Source organism: Rana temporaria, chromosome 5 (genome assembly GCF_905171775.1).
Source record: "Rana temporaria chromosome 5, aRanTem1.1, whole genome shotgun sequence".
Classification (NCBI taxonomy): domain Eukaryota; kingdom Metazoa; phylum Chordata; class Amphibia; order Anura; family Ranidae; genus Rana; species Rana temporaria.
In genome coordinates, this window is record NC_053493.1 from 281,255,065 (window position 1) to 281,282,264 (window position 27,200).

The 27,200-nt window shown below is 42.2% G+C and overlaps 1 protein-coding gene across 1 annotated transcript in view; it reads left to right on the forward strand.

The window, feature by feature from the left end:
- The window catches only part of RTTN (rotatin), a 329,764-nt gene that overhangs the window by 299,030 nt on the left and 3,534 nt on the right, over positions 1-27,200 (forward strand). Inside the window, exons 43-48 of the mRNA XM_040353902.1 lie at positions 2,940-3,034; positions 10,200-10,277; positions 17,161-17,287; positions 21,848-22,050; positions 22,623-22,890; positions 25,689-25,792. Of these exons, the coding sequence (XP_040209836.1) occupies positions 2,940-3,034; positions 10,200-10,277; positions 17,161-17,287; positions 21,848-22,050; positions 22,623-22,890; positions 25,689-25,792 (875 nt within the window). The remainder of the gene's footprint in view (positions 1-2,939; positions 3,035-10,199; positions 10,278-17,160; positions 17,288-21,847; positions 22,051-22,622; positions 22,891-25,688; positions 25,793-27,200) is intronic.

Below are 27,200 nucleotides of genomic sequence, written 5' to 3' on the forward strand. Positions count from 1 at the left end.
CTTCACAGTCGGGTGTGCACTGTGTAAGCACGAGCCACGCTGCGTCTGCTGAATGGTCCAGCAGTCTTCTGGGACCTGTGATGTGTCCCAGAAGATTGCAGGGAGGGGAGAGGAGAACTTGGCGATCCGAGCAGAAGTGGGAGTGGGTACCTGTCAAAACTAGGTCCGTCCCCCCCACCCACCAAAAAAATTTACATGTGGCAGGGAAGGGGTGCTTAAAGCAGAACTTACCCTTTTGGGTGGAGCTTCCATTTAAATTGAGCTGGCCCAGTGGAAATATGCAAAAGATATTATCCCTGGAGATTAGTTTAACAAGCCAAGAGTCTGGATTCACATTCTTGCATTGCCAATTCCTGACTAATTCACTTCAATATCATTGGAAGTCTGTGGAATCCATGCGGTACTGTGCCCTCCCCTGCCACTCACAAGTATGGCAAGCTGAGAAGAAAGAATGACTCCCAATTACAAAGTATTTTATAGTTGCATGATTGGTAAGACATGGAAGCAGAATAAGCCTGTGTCTATTTTTTTGTCAAAAGAGTTGCTTTTTTTTTTTTTTTTTATTGCATTGGCATTCTGCTTCCAGTTTAGATGCAGATAGTGCTTAGAATTGCAACTCTGTACTAAGAAGACATTAATCAAAGTAAAAGTGAAGCTATGCAACAGGCATTATAAGCAGCCTGCTTGTGGGTCTGGGCACGTTTCTCAACGTAAGAATGCTTTGAGCTTGTGATTGCATTGTTGGATGCTGGAAACTGTATGCATATGTGCCCCGGACTTTAAAGGGCCAGGTTTTTGCTAGGTCTCCCGCAGTGGATTTGGGGGGGCAGACAGCATTTGCATGGTAAATTCAGATATTTCGTGCACAATACAACGTTTCATCAGTTCAGAAAGATGTAACAAATCCTCCTACATAGGTTTTACTTGTTTATCTGCAGTCTTCTTTTTTCTGCATTCCTTTAAGGTATTGAATTAACCACTTAAGGACCGGACCAATATGCTGCTAAATGATCCAAGGGGTTTTTACAATTCGGCACTGCGTCGCTTTAACAGACAATTGCGCGGTCGTGCGACGTGGCTCCCAAACAAAATTGGCGTCCTTTTTTCCCCACAAATAGAGCTTTCTTTTGGTGGTATTTGATCACCTCTGCGGTTTTTATTTTTTGCGCTATAAACAAAAATAGAGCGACAATTTTGAAAAAAATGCAATATTTTTTACTTTTTGCTATAATAAATATCCCCCAAAAATATATATAAAAAATGTTTTTTTCCTCAGTTTAGGCCGATACGTATTCTTCTACATATTTTTGTGACTGCGACATTATGGCGGACACTTCAGACAATTTTGACATATTTTTGGGACCATTGTCATTTTCACAGCAAAAAATGCATTTAAATTGCATTGTTTATTGTGAAAATGACAGTTGCAGTTTGGGAGTTAACCACAGGGGGCGCTGTAGGAGTTAGGGTTAACCTAGTGTGTGTTTACAACTGTAGGGGGGTGTGGCTGTAGGACTGACGTCATCGATCGAGTCTCCCTATAAAAGGGATCACGCGATCGATGCCGCCGCCACAGTGAAGCACGGGGAAGCCGTGTTTACATACGGCTCTCCCCGTTCTTCAGCTCCAGGGAGTGATCGCGACGGAGCGGCTATAAACGAATAGCCGCGCCGTTGTCCCGGATCGCTCCCCGCGGGAATCCGACCGCGGCATGTACCCACGTCTAGGCAGGGACGTACAGGTATGCCAATGTGCCTGTACGTGCCATTCTGCCGACGTACATATACATGCGGCGGTCTGGAAGTGGTTAAGATGAAATTCTTCTGCATCTGTAGGCAGCACCGAGGAGAGGATGGGGAGCTGCAGTTAGAACTCTTGTACAGTGTGTGAGAGCTGATTGGAGAGAAGGGACACACCCCCCTTCACACACACAACACAGGAATTAAAGGGGTTGTAAAGGATTTTTTTTTTTTCATAATAAGCATCCTTTACCTGCAGACATTCCTCTTTTCACTTCCTCATTGTTCGTTTTTGCTCAGAAGTTGCTCTATTTCTTCTCTGTTCTGTTCACTTCCTGCTTGTCTGATTTTACTGACCACCGTGATGGGAGGCTTTACTGCGGTGGTCAGTAACGTGCTTACCCCCTCCTGGGAACTACATCTGTGCGGCAGGACGCTCTCTACGTGTTAGAGACTTCAAGGAGGTGTGAATTACTGTGCGTGCCGCAATTCATACAGGGAAATGTAGTTCTTACATGAACGAGCGCTGCAAACCAGGAAGTGAATGAGAGAACAGAAACTAGAATGCCGGAGGAATTTAATAGGTATAGACTCCCCTCTTATCAGAAAACACAGATCAGTCTATAGCAGTGATGGCAAACCTTGGCACCCCAGATGTTTTTGGAACTACATTTCCCATGATGCTCCAGTACACTGCAGAGTGCATGAGCATCATGGGAAATGTAGTTCCAAAACATCTGGAGTGCCAAGGTTCGCCATCACTTGTCTATAGCCTGCAGTGCTGATCAAGTGGCTTTTTTCGAACAGGGTGGTTGAACCGAAGACAATCGGTAGATCAACTTCTGTTCAACCACAGTGGCCATAGGTGGTTTGAAATTCACATTTTGATCCATGTATGGCCAGCTTTAGTTCTTTCAGTACAGATAAAAGCTTAGGTATGCCTCAGTTATACACTCCTGGGAGTGACCAAGGATTGTCGGGTAATGCATAACAGTCAAACTGTAGCTGGCATGTTAGTATATCTAACCGGTAGTACAGTTATAAATATATTCCTTTTCAAATCTCCTATGCTTGGTGTTCATGCTTATGAAATAGATTTAATCACTCCTGATCTCCTATTGATTACGCATATTTCCCCTAACACCAGGATAAGACATTCTTTAAAGCGTAAATGATTAATGACTATGAATTCTTTTCTAGTTCACTTTGTAGATTCCTGCACTGAAAAGTTGAAATACATTCATGCACAGCTGAATCTTGAGTCCCTTCGACCAGGAAAATCGCAGAAGAAAAAGGTGCTTGTTCTTTCTCATTCTTATTACTACACAAATAATTAATTATGCAAAATGTAATTTCATGTAAAGACAAAGACATGTTTAACTATGCTTATGGGACATAATCTATGCCCTGCATACAGATATGTCTTGTGCTATCTAATACCAGTTATATAATTGTGGGGCGCAGAGGGCGTACTGGCAGAAAGTAAAGGACAAACAAAGACATTGCGTTTTTACAGTAACATCATTCAGGCTTACCTATTTTCAACAAATCTTTACTGACCCCCATTCAAATTAGCCAATGATGGGATAACAGCTGGGTTTTAATAGTCTAACCCGACATGTATACATTTCTCTTGTTTAGCTTGCAAGAGAAATATAATAGGCTCTTCCATCCAAGCTAAAACGCATGGATGAAGGAATCTACCCTGGCAGCCATTGCATTCAGACAGCTGGCATCTGTGGATCTCTTAATTGCTTTCTGCATCTGATTGTGGGCCATGCAGTAACTGCAAATATTTTTCTACACCGCTTTTCCATTTCAGTTGAGATTTGTACTGGCAGAGCCACCACGAAGTCAAGTCACATCTATCATTAAAGGGGTTTTCCACGTTTTTTTTAAGTTATTAAAAGTCAGCAGCTACAAAAAGTATAGCTGCTGGCTTTTAATAAACTGACACTTACCTGCTCCACAGCTCCAGCGACGCGCCGGCTGGGGCTCCGCTCCTCGCCCCCCCTCGCCGGCGTCTTCATTCTTAGTGTGGGCACCCGGCAGTGACAGCTTTTGGCTTCAAGGCCGGGCACCCACTGCGCATGCGTGAGCGGCGCCGTCCGATTGGACAGGCGCTCGCCTACAGGGAGGGGCCATGAAAAGGCGATTAAGCTAATCGCCTTTCCAGCCCCTCGGCGGAAGGAGGAAGTGGGACAGGAAGTCCCCTTCTCCTGAAGCCCCCACTCCCCCCCCAAAAAAAATTACATGCCAAATGTGGCATGTAAGGGGGCGAAGAGTGGGTTAAGAGGAAGTTTCATTTTTAGGTGGAACTCCTCTTTAAAGAAGAGAAATGTGGCAGCTGCCATTACTGATCAATCCTGAAAATGCTATTGCTTGTTATGCTGGAACTTTGACTTCAGTACAGCTGGTCAATCCAAGCAGTTAGCTACATACAAAAGGGAAAGTCCTCTTCTAGTGAGTGCAACAGCGACTTCCCCTATGTGTGCTAAATAGGATTAAAGTGGAGGTTCCATCAAAAAAAAAAAAATTCTTTAAACTGTACATTACACCTAAAAAAGAAAAAATATTTTTTTACCCACCTTGAAATGCCTGTTGCTATGCGGAACCACGAAATCTGCCTTCCTATCCACCTAGGATCTTGACGTCGGCTCCTAACAGCGCTAATGCTCCTGGGAAACGTGGAGTCATTCAGCCGTGCACCTCCCCTGTACGAGAATCTCGTTATTGCTAGGCAGGAAGTCATCTCGGCGCCATTTCCAAACCTGGCAGAGCAGGAAATGTCTATCCTATACGGTCCCTCCGGGCTTGTTGTTGATCTGTTGCCATCACAACGGCGTACACTTCCGCAGCCAACGCTCGTTGCGATGGCAACCCAAGTCATTGACGGCGTGGAGCTGCAGCAGTATTGCGCATGCGCGAGATTGGGGCGGGACGGGTCTTTCGTTCGGGCGCGTCATCGCTGCTAATCCAGGAAGCAACTTCTTGTGGGTTTCACATTGCCCACAAGCAAAATGGGAATTCACGGGAAGGCTGAGGAGAAAGAAATATAATGTATTTATTTAATATAACTCGGCTGGACTTTTAGACGTAGTAAGGGGTAATGTAAAGATTGAAAGAAAGATAAATGAAAGGTCATATTTATAAAAATTCAAAAACGGAATGGAAACCCTGCTTTAAGGAGAAGCCTTGTATTGCTTTCAATCAATGCAAGGTTTCTCCTGATTGCCCAAGGAAAGAGATAGGGATGTAATCCACCTGCCCTCCCCACTTTGGTCAGGTAGAAAACCTTGTATTAATTGAAAAAAAATACAAAACATTTCCTGAATGGCAAAGGTGTGGGAGCAAGCGACACTTTTTAGTACACAGAAGGGAAATTGCTGAAGCACCCAACAGAAGAGGACGCAGCTTCCTGTATGTAGCCGGCTACAACACTAAATTACAGATTCACCATCAGCCCCAGAGACGTGATATCTGCATAGATTGTTTAAGAGAAAAAAAAGGGAAAAAAAAAGAGCGGAGGGCGCACCGACCTCGTGTGATACTGATAAAAAATATTTATTTAAATGATAAAATCAGTGGAAGTGATACTTCCACTGATTGGTCCAAATGATCACTCATGTTCCACTGACGACGCTGGATACCTGCTGTATTTATTTTTAAAGCCTGTTTTTAACTCCTAATGTGTGAGTATAACCATTGATTTTATCATTTAAATAAATATTTTTTATCAGTATCACACGAGGTCGGTGCGCCCTCCGCTCTTTTTTTTCTCTTTTATAGTTTTATGAATACCAACGATTCTGAGGAGGGCTGCAAGACTCTAGATGATTACTTTTAATCGAACTGCACCACTGCATAGCATTTCCTTCTAAAATATCAGAGCGCAGGAGACTTGTTCTTGTATATTTGCATAGATTGTTTACCATAAACACTTCGGGCCAATTTAGTTAATCCTATTCCTGGAGTTCTTCTTTCTTGTTCATTTTGAGGGTAGGGGTGTGTACTGTGAAGTGCTGCAGGAAATTATAGAAACCACAGAGTAAACATAGTTACAGTTCTTGCTGAATAACATTGGTACGTCATTGTTGCCCGGAATTGCTCTACAGAACACTTTTTTTTTTTTTGAGGACACCCAACCGTTGGTTTTGCATAATTATGTGAAAATGAATGGCATATTTGTTAACTTTAGGGCCCCAGAAGTAATTCAGGTATGTCATTCAGAGTGGCTGCCCACAGGTTAACCATCTTTGGAGAATAGAGTGTGTGCATTTTGATGTACATTACAACTGTGTATGCAAATTCCTGTTTAAAAGATCTCTATGCCCTTATTCCTTTTATCTATTCATACATCTAATATTCTCCTTTCAAGTCATTTTCAGCAATGTGATTCTCAGGAAGTGGTTAGAATTTTAGAGTATAAAAAGGCATTCTTTAGAAAGTACATGATAACTACTTGTTTGTTTTACAAGAGTCTGCATTCTCAAACATAGCCCCTGGCTCATCTCCTGGGATTGTAGTTTTCAGTCCAGTATTGATCTTAGCTGTGAATTATACTTTTATTTTGTTTTAAAAGTTGCTGATGAGACGGCTAGAAACTTTCTTTATCTAAAAAAGGTCCAAGACTAAATAAAGATGGCCAGAGAACCTAAAAACTAGGCTTACAGCTCAGCATATTATTTATTACAGGTACTTGTATAGCGCTGTCAGTTTATGCAGTGCTTTACATATATTATACATTCACATCAGTCCCTGCCCTCAAGGAGCTTACAATCTAAGGTCCCTAATTCACATTCATACATACACATATTAGGGTCAATTTAGACAAGAGACAATTAACTTACCAGCATGTGTTTGGAGAGTGGGAAGAAACTCGCACAGGCACAGGGAGAACATGTTAACAGCATGCAGGTAGTGCCATGGTTGGGTTTCAAACCGATGAACCCTAGTGCTGCCACTGCCAGGCAGAAGTGCTAACCACTTAACCACTGTGCTCCCCATAGCCATTGTGCTATTATTTATGTCTGCATCTTTAATTTACTTATACTCATGGACAGGCCCAGACTGGGACACAAAATAGGCCTGGAAATTTTGGTATGAGCACCCCATTACATGTTAACCGGCGGCTTCCCCACTCTCTGCTTTGACGAATCCCAGAGAGAGGAGAGGGGGAAATCCAGCAGAGGTGTGGGGGGGAGGCGAGGGGGACCAGGAAAAAAAAGCATGGGGGGGGGGTGTGTGGAGAGCACAGGGGAGAGGCAGAGAACACAGGGAGAAAGAGGAAAGCATGGGGGAAGCGGAGAGTGTGGGGGGGATATAAAGAGCACAGGGGGGTGGCGAAGAGCATGGGGGTGATGTGGAGAGCACAGGGGGGCAGTGGAAAGCATAGGGGGAAGTGAAGAGCGCATGGGGGAGGTGAAGAGCCCAGGAGGGGCTGGAAAGCATGGGAGAGGGGAAGAGAGCGGGGGGGCAAAGAGTATGGGTGGGTGGAGAGCCCAGGGGGGCAGCAGAAAGAATCCGGATAGGAGGAGCAGTGGGGGCAGCTGCATATAGAAGCTGCATTCTCTCCATCTTTCTCCTGCAGTCTTGGAATTCCTGCTTCTCCTCTCCCTATCACAGGCTTGTGGGCATCCTATCCAGGTTACAGGAAAACTGCACTCACGTTTTCTGTCATCCGGCTCCATGGTGTCTGCTCTAGCTCCTCCCCGCTTCGCAGTCATGCCCCCGGCACCGATAGCTGACCTATACGGGCAGCTGTGCGGTCGTGGAGAGGCCGAAGGTGTCTCATCTAGCTCCTCCCCCTTCATGTTTCCCTCCCCCCGGCGCCGATGGCTAAGCTTAAAGCGGAGTTCCGGACACAATTTCACTTTTTAAATATAAATACCCCTGTAATACACAAGCTTAATGTATTCTAGTAAAGTTAGTCTGTAAACTAAGGTCCGTTTTGTTAGGTTGTTACAGCATTTAGACACTTTATAAAATAGAAATTGACTGGGGCCATCTTAAGTGTGGGCATCATGAAGCCAGACTGTATGACTTCCTGGATTTCAGCCTTGCAGATCTTGCACATGCTCAGTGCTGCACAAGCAGTGTAATGGGTTTCAGATCAGGTTTCAGCACCTGTACTGTCCAAGTCACATGATTCTTCGAGACTGGGGAGTGCACAGACTCCTGGAAAGTTACACCCACTACATTCCCAGGAGTCTGTGTGGTGTAGGTTAGGACCTAGGTGCAGGAAGAGGGAAGATTAACTATTCTGCCTAGCAACAACACTTTGAAGGCATCTAAAAAAAAAAAATTCTTAAAGGACTAATGACATTTTTTTAAAACTACTGATGTAATGTTATATTTATGGGTGGAACTCCACTTTAACTGGCAGCCGCAGAGTGGCTGTATGAGTGACACAGGCTCAAAGAGCAGCCCAGGTGCCTTGGGCGCCGCAAGAACTTGTGGCCTGGCGGCCCTGGCCCACCAGGCTAGTGCTCGGTTTGCCCTATGGCCAATCCGGACCTGCTCATAGATTTAAAACTTGTGCCTTGGTCCCTTTTTTTTTTTTTTATGCACAAATCAGACTTTACATTGTCAGTATAAAACAAATGGTGATTGTGATAAGAGACAGTGGAGGAATATTTCTTACATTCACAGGGAGACTTTAGTGTTTAAGTCCAAATTTATAAACAATCAGATTCCACATTGACAGTATGAAATGTATGGTGATTGTGACACAAGAGACCATAGACAAAGTATTCTTACATCCACAGTAAGACTAGTTTTCAGGTAAACATTTATGGACAGCACATGAAATCCAGAACTTAGGTTGGGTTCTCCCTTTTTTTTTTTTATCTCTTCATAGTTTTTTACCGCCACATGAATCCCATCCACCAATTAGTGTTGCACCCAAATGATAAAACAATGCAAATATAAAATATGTAAAATTACAAAATGCATAAAACAATATAAGAATACAGTATAGCATAAATGGAAATAGACAGCTTCGTTTTTAGACATAAATAACACATCAACTCCCCTCATATAAAGGAGCGCCCATATACCATGCAAATCTTTAAATAAGTGCCCAAACACTAGTCTATGTAAACACCCAGAATCCAAAGAGGAAAAGGTCTTTCAGTCACTCATCAGATAATGAGAAAACATCCTCTGTCCATGTGACCCATCAGAAGATGGCTCACCGTAATAATTGACCCCCTATGCATAGAAGGTCTGCTAATCGCTCCTCTGTACAGAACCAATCTTAATTTATCCGGTCTGCAGACAACACACCCCCACTCCCCAGCAAAAAAAAGGAATGTGCAATAGTGAAGTACTAAAAAACAGCAAAAATAAATGGTAAAAGATTAAGCTTGCATATGTAAAGAGCACATCGGCATATCATAAATGCATAACATCCACCTGGCTGCTACCCCCACATGGTTTGATTTCTGACTGATTTTTATTGGAGAATGCCTTAAAGTGGATGTAAACCCAATTCATCAAATTTGAGCTGGGCACATATATCTGCAGTGTATTGTTATCTATTTTCCATGAGCTAAGTCTTATAGCTCTCTTCTGAACGGTTCCTCTGTTATCAGCCTGAGAACTCCTGACATATTTTTTAACTTTTTAGACAAAAGCAGCCTGAATCTTTTGTAGGAGGAGGTTGCTAAAATAGATTAGCAGAGAGCACCTCCTATTACAAATCAGCTCTGAGAGTCTCTGCCTATGATGAGAGGGGGTGTGTGCCTTTCCTCCAATCAGCAATGTTAGCTATCTTGGCTGTATGCTCAGACATCACACTCTGTGTTAACCAGGAAGAGAAAAGCTAAACTTTCTATATAAATGTGAAGACAACAGATATACATATAAAACCTATGTATGGAGATTTGGTTAATCTCTGTGTATTATCTGAGGCTGTTCACTTAACTAAGTGTATGGAAGGTTTACATCCACTACTGTTGTCTCTGAGCGAAAATGCTGCTTCCAGCTCCAACACTCCAGTATCCTGTAATGGTGGAGATTAGTAACAGCCACACCTCCCAGCACAAACTTTGGTGCTTAGTTAACTATATAGTAATACTTGGATGTGCTGTATAGCTGCTGTGACAGAAGAGTGGGGGTAAGACTAAGAAAATTAAGATTGTTAGCCGAAAAGTCTACCTGACTGCATATCTATTTCTGTCACTTGACTTGGCTTTAAGTCTGTAAAAAATGTTTAGTTAGAGCAGACAGCACAGTATACCTGGTCTAGCAAACCTGTACCAGGTACCTGTACCAGGGATAAAACATCGATATTTGGGAGGGTATAGTGAGTTTGTTATGCATAGGAGGAATGGCTTTACCTAGTCCAACATCCTTCGGCTATCTTAGAATAGGTTAGGTTGGATCACTAATCACTGGATTTGTTAGTTTGCCGTACTTGTTAATTGTTTTTACTGAATTAGAATTACTTTCTTTCAGGAGGAAAGTTATTTGAAGCAGGTGAAGGTGACAATGCATCTTCTAAGGAACTGCCTGTATAAAAATGAAGAATGCAAAGTAAGTGATATTAGAATCAGCCTCACTTTGGTTATACATCTTCTGTGTACATCAGCTTGCATTTCTGCGCCTTATACTCAGGGCCGCTGATAGGGGGGATCGGAAATTGATGATTAATTCCTCGATTAATCGTTAATTTCTTTGATCGAGCAAAATTATTTTGATCGAGTACAAGATCCGCGGATTGAGCTCCGCGGTCTCGCCCATAGAAAAGGCCGCGGCTTCGGCCTAGCTCCGGAGCTGCGGCCATCTTGGTACACCCTGTGGCGGCCTATTAGCGGCGCGCTGACGTCATCGTCTGTTGCCTGTGAGTGTGCTTTCTATTCTGGGAGATGTGGACATTACTGGGGGGGATGTGCGGACCTCAATTAATCGACCACGAAAATTTTAATCAGTAACCGCCCTAGTTAATACCGCCGGCAATGTGCCTCTGCAGAGGCGCATTGCCGGCGGTATAGCCGAGGTTTCCCATTGCTTTCGATGGGAAGGATCGGTGGAGGAGCGGTAAACACATCGTTCCTTCACCGCTCCAAAGATGCGCACTGCTTTAGTGTGGAAGCCCTCGGGCTTTCACACTGGAGAAGCAGCAGCCGCTGTTTCGGGTCAGTTTGCAGGCGCTATTTTTAGCACAATAGCGCCTGCAAACCGCCCAGTGTGAAAATGCACGCCACACTTTTCACATTTTTATTTAAAAAAAAATAATCAGAAAGCATATATAATTTTCCTTCCACTTCACAATTATTTACCACTTTGTGTTGGTCTATCACATAAAATACATTTACGTTTTTGGTTGTAACATCACAAAATGTGGAAAATGTCAAGGTACATGAATACTTTTTCAAGGCACTGTACATCTTTAATAGTTTTGCATAGGCTTACCCATGGAAAATGTTCTTGGGCTGTTGGTACTTTTACTTATAGTTAAAGCGGAGGTTCACCCTCAAGAGACACTTTAATTAAGACCGTCACATTGAATACATTTATAGTCCGCTGTTAAAATTTGCTTAAACAATCACAGTACCTTTATTCACCTCGGAATAACAGGCGCTTCCGGGTATCCTTCCCGCGGGAGTGGGCATGTCGTTTTCTGGGACTCCATCGCAAAGTCTCCTGGGAGCACAGTGTCATGCTTCCCAGGACAGGAGTCATTAGACAGATTCTTGATATCGCGGGATTTCACTCATCACGTGACTCGTGAAGCAGGTCACGTGATGAGGGCGGTTCGAATTCCGCCATTTTATTTGCTGGCAACTAGGTAGATCGTGCCACCGCATCCTGGAAGGATTTGCTAGTGGGCTTCAGAGTGCCCACAAGCAAGATGGAAGCCTCCAGGAATTATTTTTAGAAGTTATCTTTTGCGGCTGAAAGACATTGTGGTGGCCTACGAAATAAGGACACGTGAGTACACACTTAAATATGGGATGAGCGGCAGATGCATATAACAAAAAAAAAATGTATTCCCGCGGAACCCCCGCTTTAATTGAAAACCAGTGATTTTTATTCACAATTTTATTTTGTTTCTTATTTCAGTTTGCAAGTGAAACTGATAGTAAGGCTCCAACTTCAGACCTAAAAGAAAGTAAAGCCATTTAAAAAAAAAAAGATCAATTTTCTCTTTCAGCCTTCAGGCTGAGCAAAGGAAAAATCCATTCCCCATCTACGCTAGCTCTTGTATTCAACAGCTGTGGCACCCCTGGCTGCCTGAAAACAATGGTGTGCTACCAAATCTTAACTGCATCTGCTAGGATACAGTCACTGGGGCAGATCCACAAAAGGATTACGCTGGCGTATCTACTGATACGCCGGCGTAATTTAAAATTTCCTGCGTCCTATCTTTGTTTTGTATCCACAAAACAAGATACGACGGCATCTGGGCTCGATCCGACAGGCATACGTCTTAGTACGCCGTCGGATCTAAGCTGCAATTTTTCGGCTGCCGCTAGGTGGCGTTCCCGTCGAAATCTGCGTCGAGTATGCAAATTAGCTAGTTACGGCGATCCACGAACGTACGCCGGCCCGGCACATTTTTTTACGTCGTTTTCGTTCGGCTTTTTCCAGCGTATAGTTAAAGCTGCTATATGGTGGCATACTCAGTGTTAAGTATGGCCTTCGTTCCCGCGTACAATTTTGAATTTTTTACGTTGTTTGCGTAAGTCGTTTGCGAATCGGAATTTGCGTAGAATGACGTCGCCGTCGTAAGCATTGGCTTGTTCCGGTTAAATTTCGAGCACGCGCACTGGGATACCCACAGGGACCGCGCATGCGCAGTTAAAAAAAAACGGGTCACTACGTATTTACATAAAACACACCCCCATTACATCCATTTGAATTCCGCGCCCTTACGCCGCAAGAGATACACTACACCGCCGTAACTCACGGCGCAAATTCCTTGAGGATTCAAAACAAAAACAAGTAGGTTACAGCGGCGTAGTGTATCTTAGATACGCTACGCCCGGCGCACTAATGCGCCGTTGTACGTGGATCTACCCCACTGGCTGCAAATTGTGGTGCTTGCAGGGCCACTAACCGCTTATGTTTTGGATGATTCAGCAGGAATCCACCAAAATCCAAGCCGTCCATGGCCAGCTTTAAACTGAATTGTGTAAATGAAGACCTCACAGATAATAGTTTGGAGGGATCTCCCTCCTTTATGACCTTATCAGTTCACTGTTGTTTTTGGTTTCCAGGAGTGGGGACCACAAAGCTCCATGTTTACTTGTAAATATACTTTCATTAGGAAATTTACCTGATCTCATTGATTTGTTGCACACTGCTCCTTTTTTGAGTAGGCATGTATCTCTTTTGATATGGATTATTGCTTTTATGTTTCACATTTTATGTATGTTCTGCTTTAGAATGAAAAATGTGACTTTGAAAGCTGCTTTTCATTAGTGCTGAATTTTAGTCTGCAATGAACTTAAACAGGCAAACGCAGCTGATGGATGTTAATTTGTTGTGTTTGTCCTATTTCCAAATGGGCATCATATAGTGTTTGCATGCTGGCAACTGTAGGAAAAGATTAACAGTTTTCTACTGACTCAGTGCCATCTGGTTCACACTATTGACAGTGTTTCTCTTAAATCTTTTTGTTGATGTACGTTATCAGTTATCTAGCAGATTGTTGTGGAAAAAAAACGCTTTTCCCTTAATCATAATGAAAATCATTGCTTTAGGGTGTAGAAGAAAGGTGAAAGCTATGATATGGCTCAAACAATTCATGGAATGCTCTAGGCAATGAAATGGACAGTAGAGGGATATATAAAGCTAGCCGTAGACTAGGCTGGTTCAACAAGGGACTGGACGGATTTCGATTAGCGTGTGGCTGTTCCCACTTGGCAGAAGTAAATTGTTTGATTGACTTCTGTCAAAGGGACATGTTGTTGAAAAGCATTTTTTTGATCTGTGAATACAGCCAATGATCAATGATCTTTGACAGCAGAACTCCAGCTGTTATGCAGGCCCTACACAGAGTGAATTTATTTCCTTCAACCACGGGTTACAGGAAAGAAATTCGCTAGATTCACAAAAAAAATACTGACCGTATTGACAGGGGAATCCTTTCTGCTGAGCCATGGTATTCTCTCAGTTTGGGTATCCAAAAGTGATATTTTAAGGGGTTGTAAAGGTTCATTTTTTATTTTCTAAATTGGTTCCTTTAAGCTAGTGCATTATTGGTTCACTTAACTTTTCCTTTGATTTCCCTTCTAAATGTTTTTTTTCTTTGTCTGAATTTCTCACTTCCTGTTTCTCCTTAGTAAGCTTGCCCCCATCATCCGAGCGGTGGAAAGTCATTTAGAAAAGCTTACTGAACAGGAAGTGAGAAATTCAGACAAAGAAAACAAAGACAAAAAACATTTAGAAGGGAAATCGAAGGAAAAATGCACTAGCTTAACCACTTGCCGCCCGCCAATGACAAATTGACGTCGGCAAAGTGGTTGTAGAATCCTGACTGGACGTCATATGACGTCCTCAGGATTCTGAGCCGCTGCGCGCCCCCGGGGGCGCGCATCGCGGCGATCGTTGTTGCAGGGTGTCAGTCTGACACCCCGCAACACCGATCTCAGTAAAGAGTCTCTCACGGAGGCTCTTTACCACGTTATCAGCCGTGTCCAACCACGGCTGATCACGATGTAAACAGGAAGAGCCGTTGATGGCTCTTCCTCACTCGCGTCTGACAGACGCGAGTAGAGGAGAGCCAATCGGCGGCTCTCCTGACAGGGGGGTTCGCGCTGATTGTTTATCAGCGCAGCCGCCCCTCGGATCGCCACACTGGACCACCAGGGAAGCCCACCCTGGACCACCAGAGAAGGTAAAAAAAAAAAAGGGGGCAAAAAAAAAGCATTAAAAAAAAAGATGCCAATCAGTGCCCACTGATTGGCAACATGGGTAAATCAGTGCCGCCCCACAGTGTATATCAGTGCCGCCCCACAGTGCCCATCAGTGCCCATCTGTGCCACCCATAAGTATCCATCATGCCACCCATAAGTGCCACCCATGAGTGCCCATCTGTGCCGCCCATGAGTGCCCATCTGTGCCGCCCATGAGTGCCCATCAGTGCCGCCTATGTGTGCCCATCAGTGCCGCCTATGTGTGCCCATCAGTGCCGCATACCAGCGCCGCCAATCAGTACTACCTCATCGATGTCCATCAGTGCCATCTCATCGGTGCCCATCAGTGCCGCCATATCAGTGCCCGTAATTGAAAGAGAAAACTTACTTATTTACAAAAAATTAACAGAAAAAAATAAAAACGTAATTTTTTTTCAAAATTTTCAGTCTTTTTTTAGTTGTTGCGCAAAAAAAAAAATCGCATAGGTGATCAAATACCACCAAAAGAAAGCTATATTTGTGGGGAAAAAAGGACGCCAATTTTGTTTGGGTACAGTGTAGCATGACCGCGCAATTGCCATTCAAAGTGCGACAGTGCTGAAAGCTGAAAATTGGCTTGGGCGGGAAGGTGCGTAAGTGCCCTGTATGGAAGTGGTTAAAGGAACCTATTTAAAGAAAATAAAAAACAAACCTTTACAACCCATTTTAGTTGTAAGTGAAGCATCATGGGCCAAGGCAGCATCCGGCTTTAAAAATATCTTGCAAGCCCCCAACAAGGAAGCTCCCTCTGCCTGCCCTTGTTCTTGCCCAGCTGGGAGTGTTGTTCTCATCCACCTTTATACGTTAAAGAACCTCTCTTTTGTATTCTCCATTATAAAAAATAAATAAATAAATGAAACATTCAACAAAGAGAGTGGGAAGGTCTTGAAATGGGCACAGAAGATATGCAGACTAAGGAAGGGTGGCCATCTCACCCATAGAATCCATGTGAGAGATAAGAAATCGTCAAATTGTTAATCTCTCCAGCATCTCCCAGAAATCCTCAGTATTGCCTTTGTAAACGGACTGAAGGTCGGGGTGCTAGCACAATCAGCTGATGAAAGGAATACTCTTCCTCCGAGGCTGTAAAGTGGCAATTCCAATATTCCCTGTAGGAACAAACTGCCTTTCTATAGCATCGACTCCTAAAGACAAAGAGCCAGAGCACCAATTTATGGATGTCTCACCTGGAGGCTGGCTATTATGTTGATGCAAAGTCTTTTTTGAGTTTGTGACCGGAGATAAGTGTGCAGAAGTCCTGGCTTTACTAGCTGCATGCTTTACGAGGGATTCAAAGTACTGAGGCCAGGGAGCTAGCGTTTTGAGAAATAATCAAAGTAACCTGCAGTAGCGCCTTCTGGAGTTGACCACAGAACACTTAGATTAGGCAGCTAGATCTGTTTTCAAAAATCACTTCCATAACATTTTTGTTTTCTGTTTGAAAATAATTATAATTTCTGAAATTACTGTACCGGAAAATCTTGTGTAAAATGTAAATGTTGTAGTACAGATACTTCTCGTTTAATGACTGCTCAGACTCACTAACAGCTCTTCCCACCCGAACGACACGCTGTACATCATTGTATAGTACAGTACAGAATTTGTGTTTGCGTTCTGTACCTATGCAAATAAAACAACATTATTAAGCTGGAGTTTAGTGTTCAGACCTTTTTTTCACAATACAGTACAGCAGTTAGGAAAGCTTAAAATATTGATTACGTGTGGCTCCTCGTTTCACGGTCTGGTTGTTGGAACGGAATCTGGTCTTTAAAGGGGTTGTAAAGGTTCGTGTTTTTTCACCTTAATGCATCCTATGCATTAAGGTGAAAAAACACCTGGGTGTCACGGACCCCCCCGTTTTACTTACCATAGCTCATTCACCTGCTCTGCGCATCCACAGAGTTGGATAGATTTATTGCAGCGCAGCCATTGGCTCCCGCTGCTGTCAATATAATCCAGTGACGCGGGTGCCGGGCCGAGTCATACACTTGGCGGCTATGGACACCGACAGTATGACACATGAGCCCACCCGCAAAGTAACCCCTTCGAGAGAGAGCTTCCCAGAGGGGGTTAGCTCTTGCGGAAAGGAGCTGCCTTGGGACCCCAGAACAGCAGGATCAGGGCCACTCTATGCAAAACAAACTGCACAGTAGAGGTAAGTATGACATGCTTGTTATTTAAAAATAAAGATAAAATTAACCTATACAACCACTTTAAGTTAGGAGAGCCTGTATGTAAACTAATTCCGAGTTATCCAGTCCCCTTTAATTACATTTTGTGTATAGGTTTTTAGCGTGCATTTTTATGTTCTATCTACTTGATTGCCATTTGTCCTCTATAAATTCTTCATAGTTCTCTTTGGAATAGCAGAGCTGATTGCTGTGAATCTTTAGTTCATAGTAGTTCTCTTCATTAAAGAAAACCCCTCAGGCGGGCTAGTATTGTTTTATGTCTACAAATCTTGAGTGGGTAGAATATACCATAAATTTTGTTTTTATTGAATGTTTCCTTTAAAGGCAGCCGCTCTGGAGTGTCAGCTTGCTCCGGTGCTGCATTCTCTATGGCCATGGCTTTTGATGGATGACGCGTTGATGCACGGTGCTTTGCAATTACTTTGTGTCTACACAGCGAACTTTGCCGCAGGTAAAGAAAAAGATGAACTCATTCTTCGTTCTCCTATATCTATCACACCTAAATTTCATTTTATAACTGTAACTGAAAGGCTGATGGGTTATAAGCTCTCCATCTCACTCTCTGCTTGGGTGTTTAGATGCAGCATTTATTTATTGCGCTATATCTGTAAGTGTTTTTCATTGCACTGGTGATTTATTTTGTACAGATCTCCCATACAGTATTAATTTCATTGTCTTTTTTCCTGGCAGCCGCACCCACCAAATCATTCTGAATTTAGGGAAATTTATGATGAAACGTAGCAAACCAATAGAGCCTAGAGACATTTCATACCTTAGCACTCATGCATAGGAAATGCTCCTTCCGAAATAACTCCAGTGGGTTTGATGCAACCTTTTCATGGTGTCCTTGTGTTTCTGTCTGCTGAGCACATGTGCAGGGATTGGAATTTATAGCGTTGATGTGAAACTAGATGAGAGTAGGAGAAAATGTGGTGTATAAGCCTGGTTCACATGGGCTTCAGCTTGAACAAGTTCAGTGTGTTCAGCAACCTTTTTCAAGCATTTGCAAAGCCTTTAGCAAGCTCTAAGCAAATGTGTTAAAGCCTTTAAAGCATTTTTGTCATGGACAAACTGCTAGCAGCACAACTTAAAGGTTGTTAAAAGTCTGCTATCAGTATGTGGTTCTATAAACTTCAGCGTAATTATGTACTATCTCGTAACTGAAATGAGTTTAGACTGCAGCTATCACTACGTGCATTTCCACATATGCATCAGAATATATTGATATCTTAGTGCAGTGCTGTCTTATGATATGTGATCAAGCATGCTCAAAACATAACATGCGTGACAAAATCAACACCAAAATAACATATTCCATCAATAAAATGTTCACTTACGTTCCATAATGTGCTTCTTTATAAACTAATGTCCTTAATCAATTAGTAAGTGCTGTATAGTCCTCCCATGTAGTCTGTGTGGCTCAAAGAGTCAATGTGCCAAAGATGTTATTCATATGCTAATTAATTGATCGATAAATGTGCAATCCATGTATTTCACTTGTGATTGTTTGACAAACTGTAGTGCTTTACCCTTCACATACAAACGTATATACCCTCGCCTCCAGTATTTGACCATAATTAATGTTAGTTCAAATAACGCTTTTCAAACTAATCAAAGAAAATTCCCAACTCAACTTACTGACCAGCCTGCAACCAACCGAATTGTCCTGTCCTACAGTATGCGTTAAAAACAGGGGTTTAGTTTGCACACATTTGCAAATACATGCGTAAGCTACAGCGCAATTTCACGGCACCCCAGTAGTATCTTCAGTCCTAACTCAAAATTTTGAGAGCCTCCATATTAGAAGCACATGCATTATAATAGGCAGAAGGCAGGTAAGCCTAGAGGGAGCTTTTCCCTTTTAAACCAGGTAGGTGTAAGTTGAGATGTTTGTTCAGATCCAATTATCTCAGGAATTTAATCCACCGCCATCCTCCTTCATCATATACTATTTTTCTAGTAAAACTCAAAGGTAGATAGAGTATCTTCGTAGAATGTTTTCCAATAGTATTTATTAAAATGTCAAATGAAAACTCCCATTTAAAAGTGCATATCTGATGCACTGCTGACAACAAGCCTTTTTCCCCTTAAAGGTCCTTGTCTCCAGACACTAACAAGATGCTGGATCGCAAACTTCCTGTTATACGGTTTGACATTATTAGCCCCGCCCGACGCGTTACATCACTAAACACGCGGCTTCCTCAGGGGATCTTCCTATGCGTTACATCACTAAACACGCGGCTTCCATCAGGGGATCGCCCTATGCATTACATCACTTAACACGTGACTTCATCAGATGGGGAGGGATGATGATGATGTCAAGCCACATAAGAGGAAGTTTGCGATCCGCCAAACTAAGTATGATCACCTTAGGAAAGTAAACGTCTATGGATTATTATTGTTAAAGCGGGGGTTCACCCTATCGACGGGAAAAAAAATATTTTTTTTTCTTTTACCTTTAAATCAGGCATTGTAGCGCGAGCTACAGTATGCCTGTCCCGAATTTTTTCCCCCCATACTCACCTTGTAGTCGTCCATCGAAGATACCGGGGAATGGGCGTGCCTCTGGAGACGGAGGATGATTGACGGCCGGCTCTGGCGCGTCACGCTTCTCCGGAAATAGCCGAAATAGGCTTGGTCTTCACGACGCGTGCGCATAGCCTGTGCGCAGGCGCCGTGAAGAGCCGAGACCTACTCCGGCTGTCTTCGGGGAGAGTGACGTGCCAGGGCCGGCCGTCAATCATCCTCCCTCTCCATAGGCACGCCCATTCCCCGCGGGAGCCGAAATCTACGATGGACGACTACGAGGTGAGTACGGGGTTAAAAAAATCGGGACAGGCATACTGTAGCTCGCGCTACAATGCCTGTCTCGATGGTAAAATCAAGTACAAGAGGGTGAACTACCGCTTTAAGGGTGATTTATAAAGCTTTAACAATTTGCACATCAAACACAAATAATGGGAAACAGTACAGTTACAATATCGTCCAATGCAAGAGGGTTAGAAGGGGCTGCTCATATAAGCTTACAGTCTTACAAGGAAGGGGCTAGGAAAAAGTAATAACTGTGAAGGATGAGCTGATGGACTAACTAAACATACAGTTTTAGGAAGAGTGGGAATGGGCTTTGCTGAAGAGATGCATTTTGGGGATTGCTTAAAGGTGGACAGAGTAAGAGATGGCTGAACGTACAGAGGTTAGGGCTTTCCAGAGGATTAGAGAAGCTTTGGAGGAATCCCAAATTTTCGTGTGGGAGGAGTTGATGAGAGAAATGGAGATCAGGAGGTCTTAAGAGGAGCGAGGAGGATGGTATTTGTGATATTTTGAGAGTATGTTAGTGATGTAGTATTTTGAATTGTATTCGTTGGGCTAGTGGAAGCCAGTGGAGAGTTTGGCAGAAAAGAGTGTCTGTCACTCTTTCCCTCTTACCTGAAGAGTCCACCTTACTGGACAGATTTAATTGAAAACTACACAAAAAAGGGTTACACATTTTGACATTACCAGAACATTTGTAACAACATATGTACAATATGTTGGATTCAGATGTACATTAAAGCCGTAGTAAACCACTGGCTATTTTTTTTTTTTTTTTTTTTAAAAGGCAATACTAGCACATTATGTGAAACTTACCTTAGAACGAAGCCCTTTAGCAGCACACTGTCACCACTGAAGGCACTTCCATGTAAAGGGCCTCAACTGTGGCCCTTTGCAATTCCAGATGGCTGCACAATAGCAACACCCAAAAATGTCTGCATTTTTTGCATCACAGTGTGTATCACAATGCATAATGAAGAAGCTGAAGTATAATAACTCCAGCATTGGTGTCGATGAGTGCAGCAATAATCCCCAACATTGATGTCAATGGACGCAATAATAACCCCCAACATTAGTGTCAGTGGACACAATAATAACCCCCAACATTAATTTCAGTGGACACAAAAATAACCCCAACGTTGTCAGTGAATGCAATAATAACCTCCAGCAATGGTGTCAGTGGCAGTGGAACTTGACCCCCCTGCATTGGTGCAATTTGGAGTGGCGGTTGGACATAATCATGGGTTTAAGAGAAGAGATACTGAACGTCTCGGAAGTGCACTGGGCACTGGAAGATATAGAGTTTCTGGCCGTTCAGGAATGGGAGCTGGAGATCGCCTACAGTTGGCTGCTAGACTTTGCTCAGCACCAGGGTTGTGCTCCCTTTTGCCTGGGACTATCCAGGCAGGATTTTTTTCTGCTCCCCCCTGCATTGGTGGTCGGTGACAGTGAAAGTTAATCCCCTTCCCCGCATTGGGAATCTTGATGATAAAAGTAAGCCCCTCCAATTTGGTGGTCACAGCAGTGACAGTTTACCCCCCTCTTTTCAGCATTGGTGGTAGTGGTAGTAAAAGTTGAACCCCTTTCATTTATAATCTGTCACATGCTTCCACGCCACTTTCTGTCTCTCCCCATACTGGGACTTTTACTGTGGGTGAAGATATTTCTACCTCACAGTACAGGCTTTCTTTCATTGTCGGTGGCTGGATAACAGAGAGCGTTCCTACACCCGGCACCCTGGTGCTACTTTGCTATCTATATGGTGTCCAATAGCCTATGGGCCATGTGCTGGGCACCAGGGTCTTAGAGTTTTACCTACTTTGCCATATTATAGGCTATGCAATTAGGAGAGCACAGATATAAGACAGCAAAGTGACTATACAGAGATTTTACAAATCACAAACGGTCAGCATTCATCTCATTTCCAATGTGAGATAGCAGTCGGTAAGCTCAAATTGTTGCTTACTTTTATGGACTGCCCTTTGTGGTTTAAGATCGAGGTATTGTGGTTTGTAGTATTCAAAGTACAGAAACCCGTGGCAACCAATCAGATTTCACTTTCCTGGAGTCCGATTTCTGTTTTTTCTTCTTTTTTTTTAGTAGTAGTAGAAGGATCTCTGTCCTATTAAATAAGCTATTATTTGTTTTACTTCACAACTGACGTGATTATTAAAATGTCTTTTCTTTTTGGGGGCGAAAGCTTGCAGCTGTTTATGTTGGATGAACACTGGAGTCACGGCTGTCCAGCCATCACAAAAATCACAGACAAGCAGCTCGATACTCCATAGCATTTTGAAGATCGCCGCTGAGCCTACTTCTTATACCAGCCACACGCAACAAGTGCTCTTTGATCTACTTTCAAACTTGTCTGGCGCACAAGACTGCAAGTGTATTATACAGAAGGTATGGCGATTTTCAATAGGAGTTTTTTTTCCCCCCAGGAACTGGGTTAGGTGTTAGGAATAAAAATTCAGTTTTAAGTAAAAGATTAGTTATATTGGAGGTATAGTATTATTACATAATTTGGAGATATCATATCTACAGAGCACATTCTGCTGATAGCATAGTATAAAAGAAGATGAAGATATGTACAAGTGTGAGCATGAATCTTATTTAGTTGTAGATCTTTGTATTTAGTTGTAAAGTCTGATAATACTGGATAAGATCATATTATTTTTTTAATAGAAGTCACTCTGGAACTCACAGTATTATGTTCTGTTTCACAAACTTATTTGAGCAAAAAAATATTTAATTATGTATAATATTGATGCATTTAGGAAAATGTTCTAGTGATATCTAAAATCTTGAAAGCTTCCCCTGGATAACAGTTATAATTTAGTTTGCTATAACAGATAATGGCTTGAAATGTAGCAATATGATGCAGCAGATAATGGTCATGGAACACGCTTATCTGGGTAATTGTGTTGATTAATGTAGCAGATTAACGATTAGGGGCCTTTTTCTTTTTTTTGCAGAATAATTTTCTACAGCACTTTCTGAGTTTATCATGGCCAAAAGGAGGAAACAAGAGCCTCAGTCATTTAGCGAACCTATGGCTTAAATTTTTGTGGCACTTGTCTTTGTCCAGTGATGGTCAGCTGATGATCATGAAGATGAAAGGAAGTTTAGAAATTCTTCTTGAACTTACAAAGTATAAGCAGAAAGTGAAATTGCCCATGGTCCTCCTTATTTTACACAACATCTGTTTTAATCCAGCAAATAAACCGAAGATACTTTCAAATGGTAAGCACAGAGTTTATGGTGCTGTAAGTCATCGAACTAATGTTTTAACTCTCCACTTTCTTGGAACTTTTTACAGATTTTTATTGTTTACTCGTTAACGGTCTTGGACATTTCTGTGTGTATTGTCCTCCAGCTTTAGTCATTTTCAGACCATGTTCTGAAAAATTATGATAAGTAATTGTTTAAATATAATAGGATGCTACAATATGGTACGATACAGAGGTTTCCCATATAAGACATATTAACCACTTAACCCCCGGACCATATTGCTAGTCAAAGACCAGAGCACCTTTTTGCGATTCGGCACTGCGCCGCTTTAACTGACAATTGCACGGTCGTGCAACGTGGCTCCCAAACAAAATTGGCGTCCTTTTTTTCCCACAAATAGAGCTTTCTTTTGGTGGTATTTGATCACCTCTGCCATTTTCAGTTTATGCGCTATAAACAAAAATAGAGCGACAATTTTGAAAAATATGAATATTTTTTACTTTTTACTATAATAAATATCCCCCAAAAATATATAAAAAAAACTTTTGTTTTCCCTCAGTTTAGGCCGATACGTATTCTTCTACAAATTTTTCGTAAAAAAAATCGCAATAAGCGTTTATTGATTGGTTTGCGCAAAAGTTATAGTGTTTACAAAATAGGGGATAGTTTTATGGCATTTTTATTAATATTATTTTTCACTAGTAATGGCGGCGATCAGCGTTTTTTTTTTTTTCCGGAACTGCGACATTAATGGCGGACACTTTTGTTTACACACACAGCTCCCGGTTCTCGCTCTGTAACGAGCGATCGCGTGTGCCCGGCGGTAATCACCTGCCGACGTAGAGCTACGGGCTCTCGCGCAAGAGAGCCGACCTGCCACCGTAGAACTGCGGCAGCTGGTCGGCAACCAGTTAAAGACCTGGTGTACGGTTAGCATTTTCTTTCTAAATTGCTTACATTCTCTAATTTACCAATTAATTATTTACAATTGTTTGCACCCAAAAGGTAGGTACATTTTCTAAGTAAGCGAATTGCTTTCAACCCAAAACTAAGTTATTAATGTATGGATTGAATTTTTATTTACAGTAAAACCTTGGTTTGAGAGCATTTTGCAAGACCAGCAAAATGTTTTAATACATTTTGCCTTGGTATACAAGTGATGTCTTGATATAAGAGTAGCGTCATGTCACAACTGAGTATAAAAAAAAAAGAGAGGAGCCTCTAAGGCCTCGTACACACCGAGAAACTCGACTGGCGAAACACATCGTTTTGCTCGTCGAGTTCCTTGTGAAGCCGTCGAGAAACTCGACAAGCCAATTTTCTCCATTCCCGTCAAGGAAATAGAGAACATGCTTTCTTTTTGGCTCGTCGAGTTTCTCGACAGTTTCCTAGACGAAAATGTACACACGACCGCTTTCCTCGGCAAAAAAATATCTCCCAGCAAGTTTCTTGCTGGTTTTTGCAGAGAAACTCGGTCGTGTGTACGAGGCCTAAGTGTAGCAATATGGTTACATTTAATGAAGGTACAACATTTAGCAACTTATTGCTACACTTAGAGGTGCCTCTTCTCTTTTATACCCTGTAAAAAAATGCTTTGATATACAAGTGCTTTGCATTACATGCATGTTTCTGGAACGAATTATGCTCGCAAACCAAGGTTTTACTGTAATTTTTCTTCTCTTAATCTCTTTTGTAACATACACATAAAGCATTGCAATAGTACACAACCTGTCATTGAGCACATGAATACCCCCCCACCCCCCTTTGCTTACACAAATTGATCTTTCTTTCTTTGGGTGGTTGCAATCATTGCATAGGAAGAATCTGACCGTAATCCCTCAAAGTAGGGTGTGTCAGAAGTGGTTATTAGAATAAAGGCTTGTACACACGCTCGGTTTTCCCGACAGGAAAACTGCCAGGGGAGCTTTTGGCTGGGAAAACCGGACGTGTGTATGCTTCCTCACAGGAAAGAACCTGCTCTCTATTTTCCCTTCGGGATTCCCGGCGTTTTTTTTTTTTCTTTCGCCAGATCTACTACTTACCTATGGGAAACACTGCAAGGCAGTGCCGATGGAGCATACACACGGCTGGGATTTCCAGCCAAAGCTCCATGGCAGTTTTCCTGCCGGGTTCTCGGCTTTCCCCTCGGTTTTCTCGGCGGACTTTTTAGCGCCGAGATAACCGAGCATGTGTACAGGGCTTTAGAGTTTACTTTGTATCGGTTATTAGAAACAACCAAATTCTATCTAGACGAAAGGAAATCCTACCAATCAAATGACCTTGGTAGGAGTAGAATCTAGGACATATACATTTTGCTAGCTAAAGTGTTAACTGCTCATCCACAATAACTGTGTAACATTGGAACATTGTGTAAAAAAAAGGAGGAAAGCAAAAAATGATTAAAATGTTGTGAATTATGTGCGATGAACACTACAATATCTATGTGATATACTGTACTATCAAATGACATAAATTAAATGTAATCACATAGGTGATGAAACAGACAAGCTTTACTTGTTTTGTACATTGTTTTTTCTTTATTTTTATTTTTTGCTTTCTCGTTGCACATCAAATTTCCTGTTTACAAAGCTAACATAGGGAATAGCTTGCTATGGTGACAACAACTGTCAGGCTTGTCAGGGCAGGGACATGTATGTGTTTTCATGAATGTTATACAATTTATGCATTGCAATTTAGGCAGAATGTCTTAAACTTGAGCTATTTTTGTCACGGCTGTTTTTCATGGTATTCAAGCTGTATATTGTGCATAATGAAACTGATAGATGTGCAATGTCACTGTGTTTCAATAGATAACATTGTAGCTGAGCTATGCGCTTGTCTGGAAAGTGACAGTCCCAACTCTCAGAGAATAGGAGCTTCTGCATTATGGGCATTGCTTCACAATTACCAGAAGGTGAGTGCGAAATTAGTGCAGGCAAAGTTAAATGACTTTTTTACTCCTTGTCTTTTAAAGCGGTCAGAATGAATAAAGTTAGCACAGCAGATAAAGTTGATTCCAGTGACTTTAAAACAAGGAATGAGAGGATTCTACCAGTCTTGTGTTACTTTTTACCGCTGAAAAGTGATCCATGGTGGATTTATTTTCAGAGGGCGGTATAACAGCGGCTGACATGTTCAGGAGGAACTTTTGCCGCCTCGTCAGTGCCTGTTATTTTATTTATTTTTTACTTTTGGCTTGCGGTTGTGGGACAGCCCCATTTAACCTGAATGGGCAGGTTTGACAGACAGTGCCACCTGTAAAACTCTGCACCCCAGGTTAAAAATGCTGCATATGTACACCCCTGTCCAGCTGTATTGTACAATTTGGGTGGGAGGCCATGGGGTGGTAAAACCCACGGCTCAGCTGCCTGTTTTTACACCAACCATCTGAAAAAATCCAAATAGTAAAACAACTGAGAGATGTACAAAACTTTCCCTGCTAAATAAATACTTTTGTTGCTGTTTACGCTCACTCCTGTCCATATGATCACTGAGACGAGAAGCAAGCATAGAAGATCATGCACACTGCAGCTCAAAAAAATAAGCTGCTTTTACAGGCATTTAAGATTTTATTTCTCCGCCTAAAAGCATGAAGAAACACGTGCATTTTTGCATGTTTCTTTTTTTTCACAAACACTCCCAAATGACCACAATGCATTGAAAAAAAAATTCAGTCCCCATTTTCATTGAGAGAGAGAGAGCAGAAAGATCACTGTGAGAGCAGAGCGAATAAATGTTTTATTTTTTACTGCAATCTTCAGGGATCCCTTTACTTTAATGATCCATAAAATAGTGCTACTGCTTATGTTGCGGAGGCAATTTTTGGAGAATGCAGCTGCAACGCAGACCAATACATTGTTGTTGCTACTGGACACAACCTTTTAATTTTGAATCAAATTTCATCTGGATATTTTGCAAGCATGTATGGGATGCTGAGAAAATATCCTGACATTTTTTTTTCCAATTTCACAAGGACGTCCATTGTGACCTTTTGATGACTTTTTTAATTATGGGAATTTTTTTTTGTTTATTGTTTATTTTTTTAATTCTATTATTACTCTGGCCACAAAAATCAGCCGCAGCAATTGCCTACTTTGGCTAATTACTTTGGTCAGTGGACAATTGTGGCCAAAATGTTGTTGTTTCCTTCTTTGACCAATTATTGTGGCCAAAGTAAGAAACAATATTTGGCTACAGCATTTGGGCAGAAAAAAATGACCAAAGCATAAGAGTTGACCACAGCATTTACATCGGGATTTCCACAGCAGGGCCGCTGGGAACTTCCTGTACCTCCAAGGGCTTCCAATAAATAGACAATATGG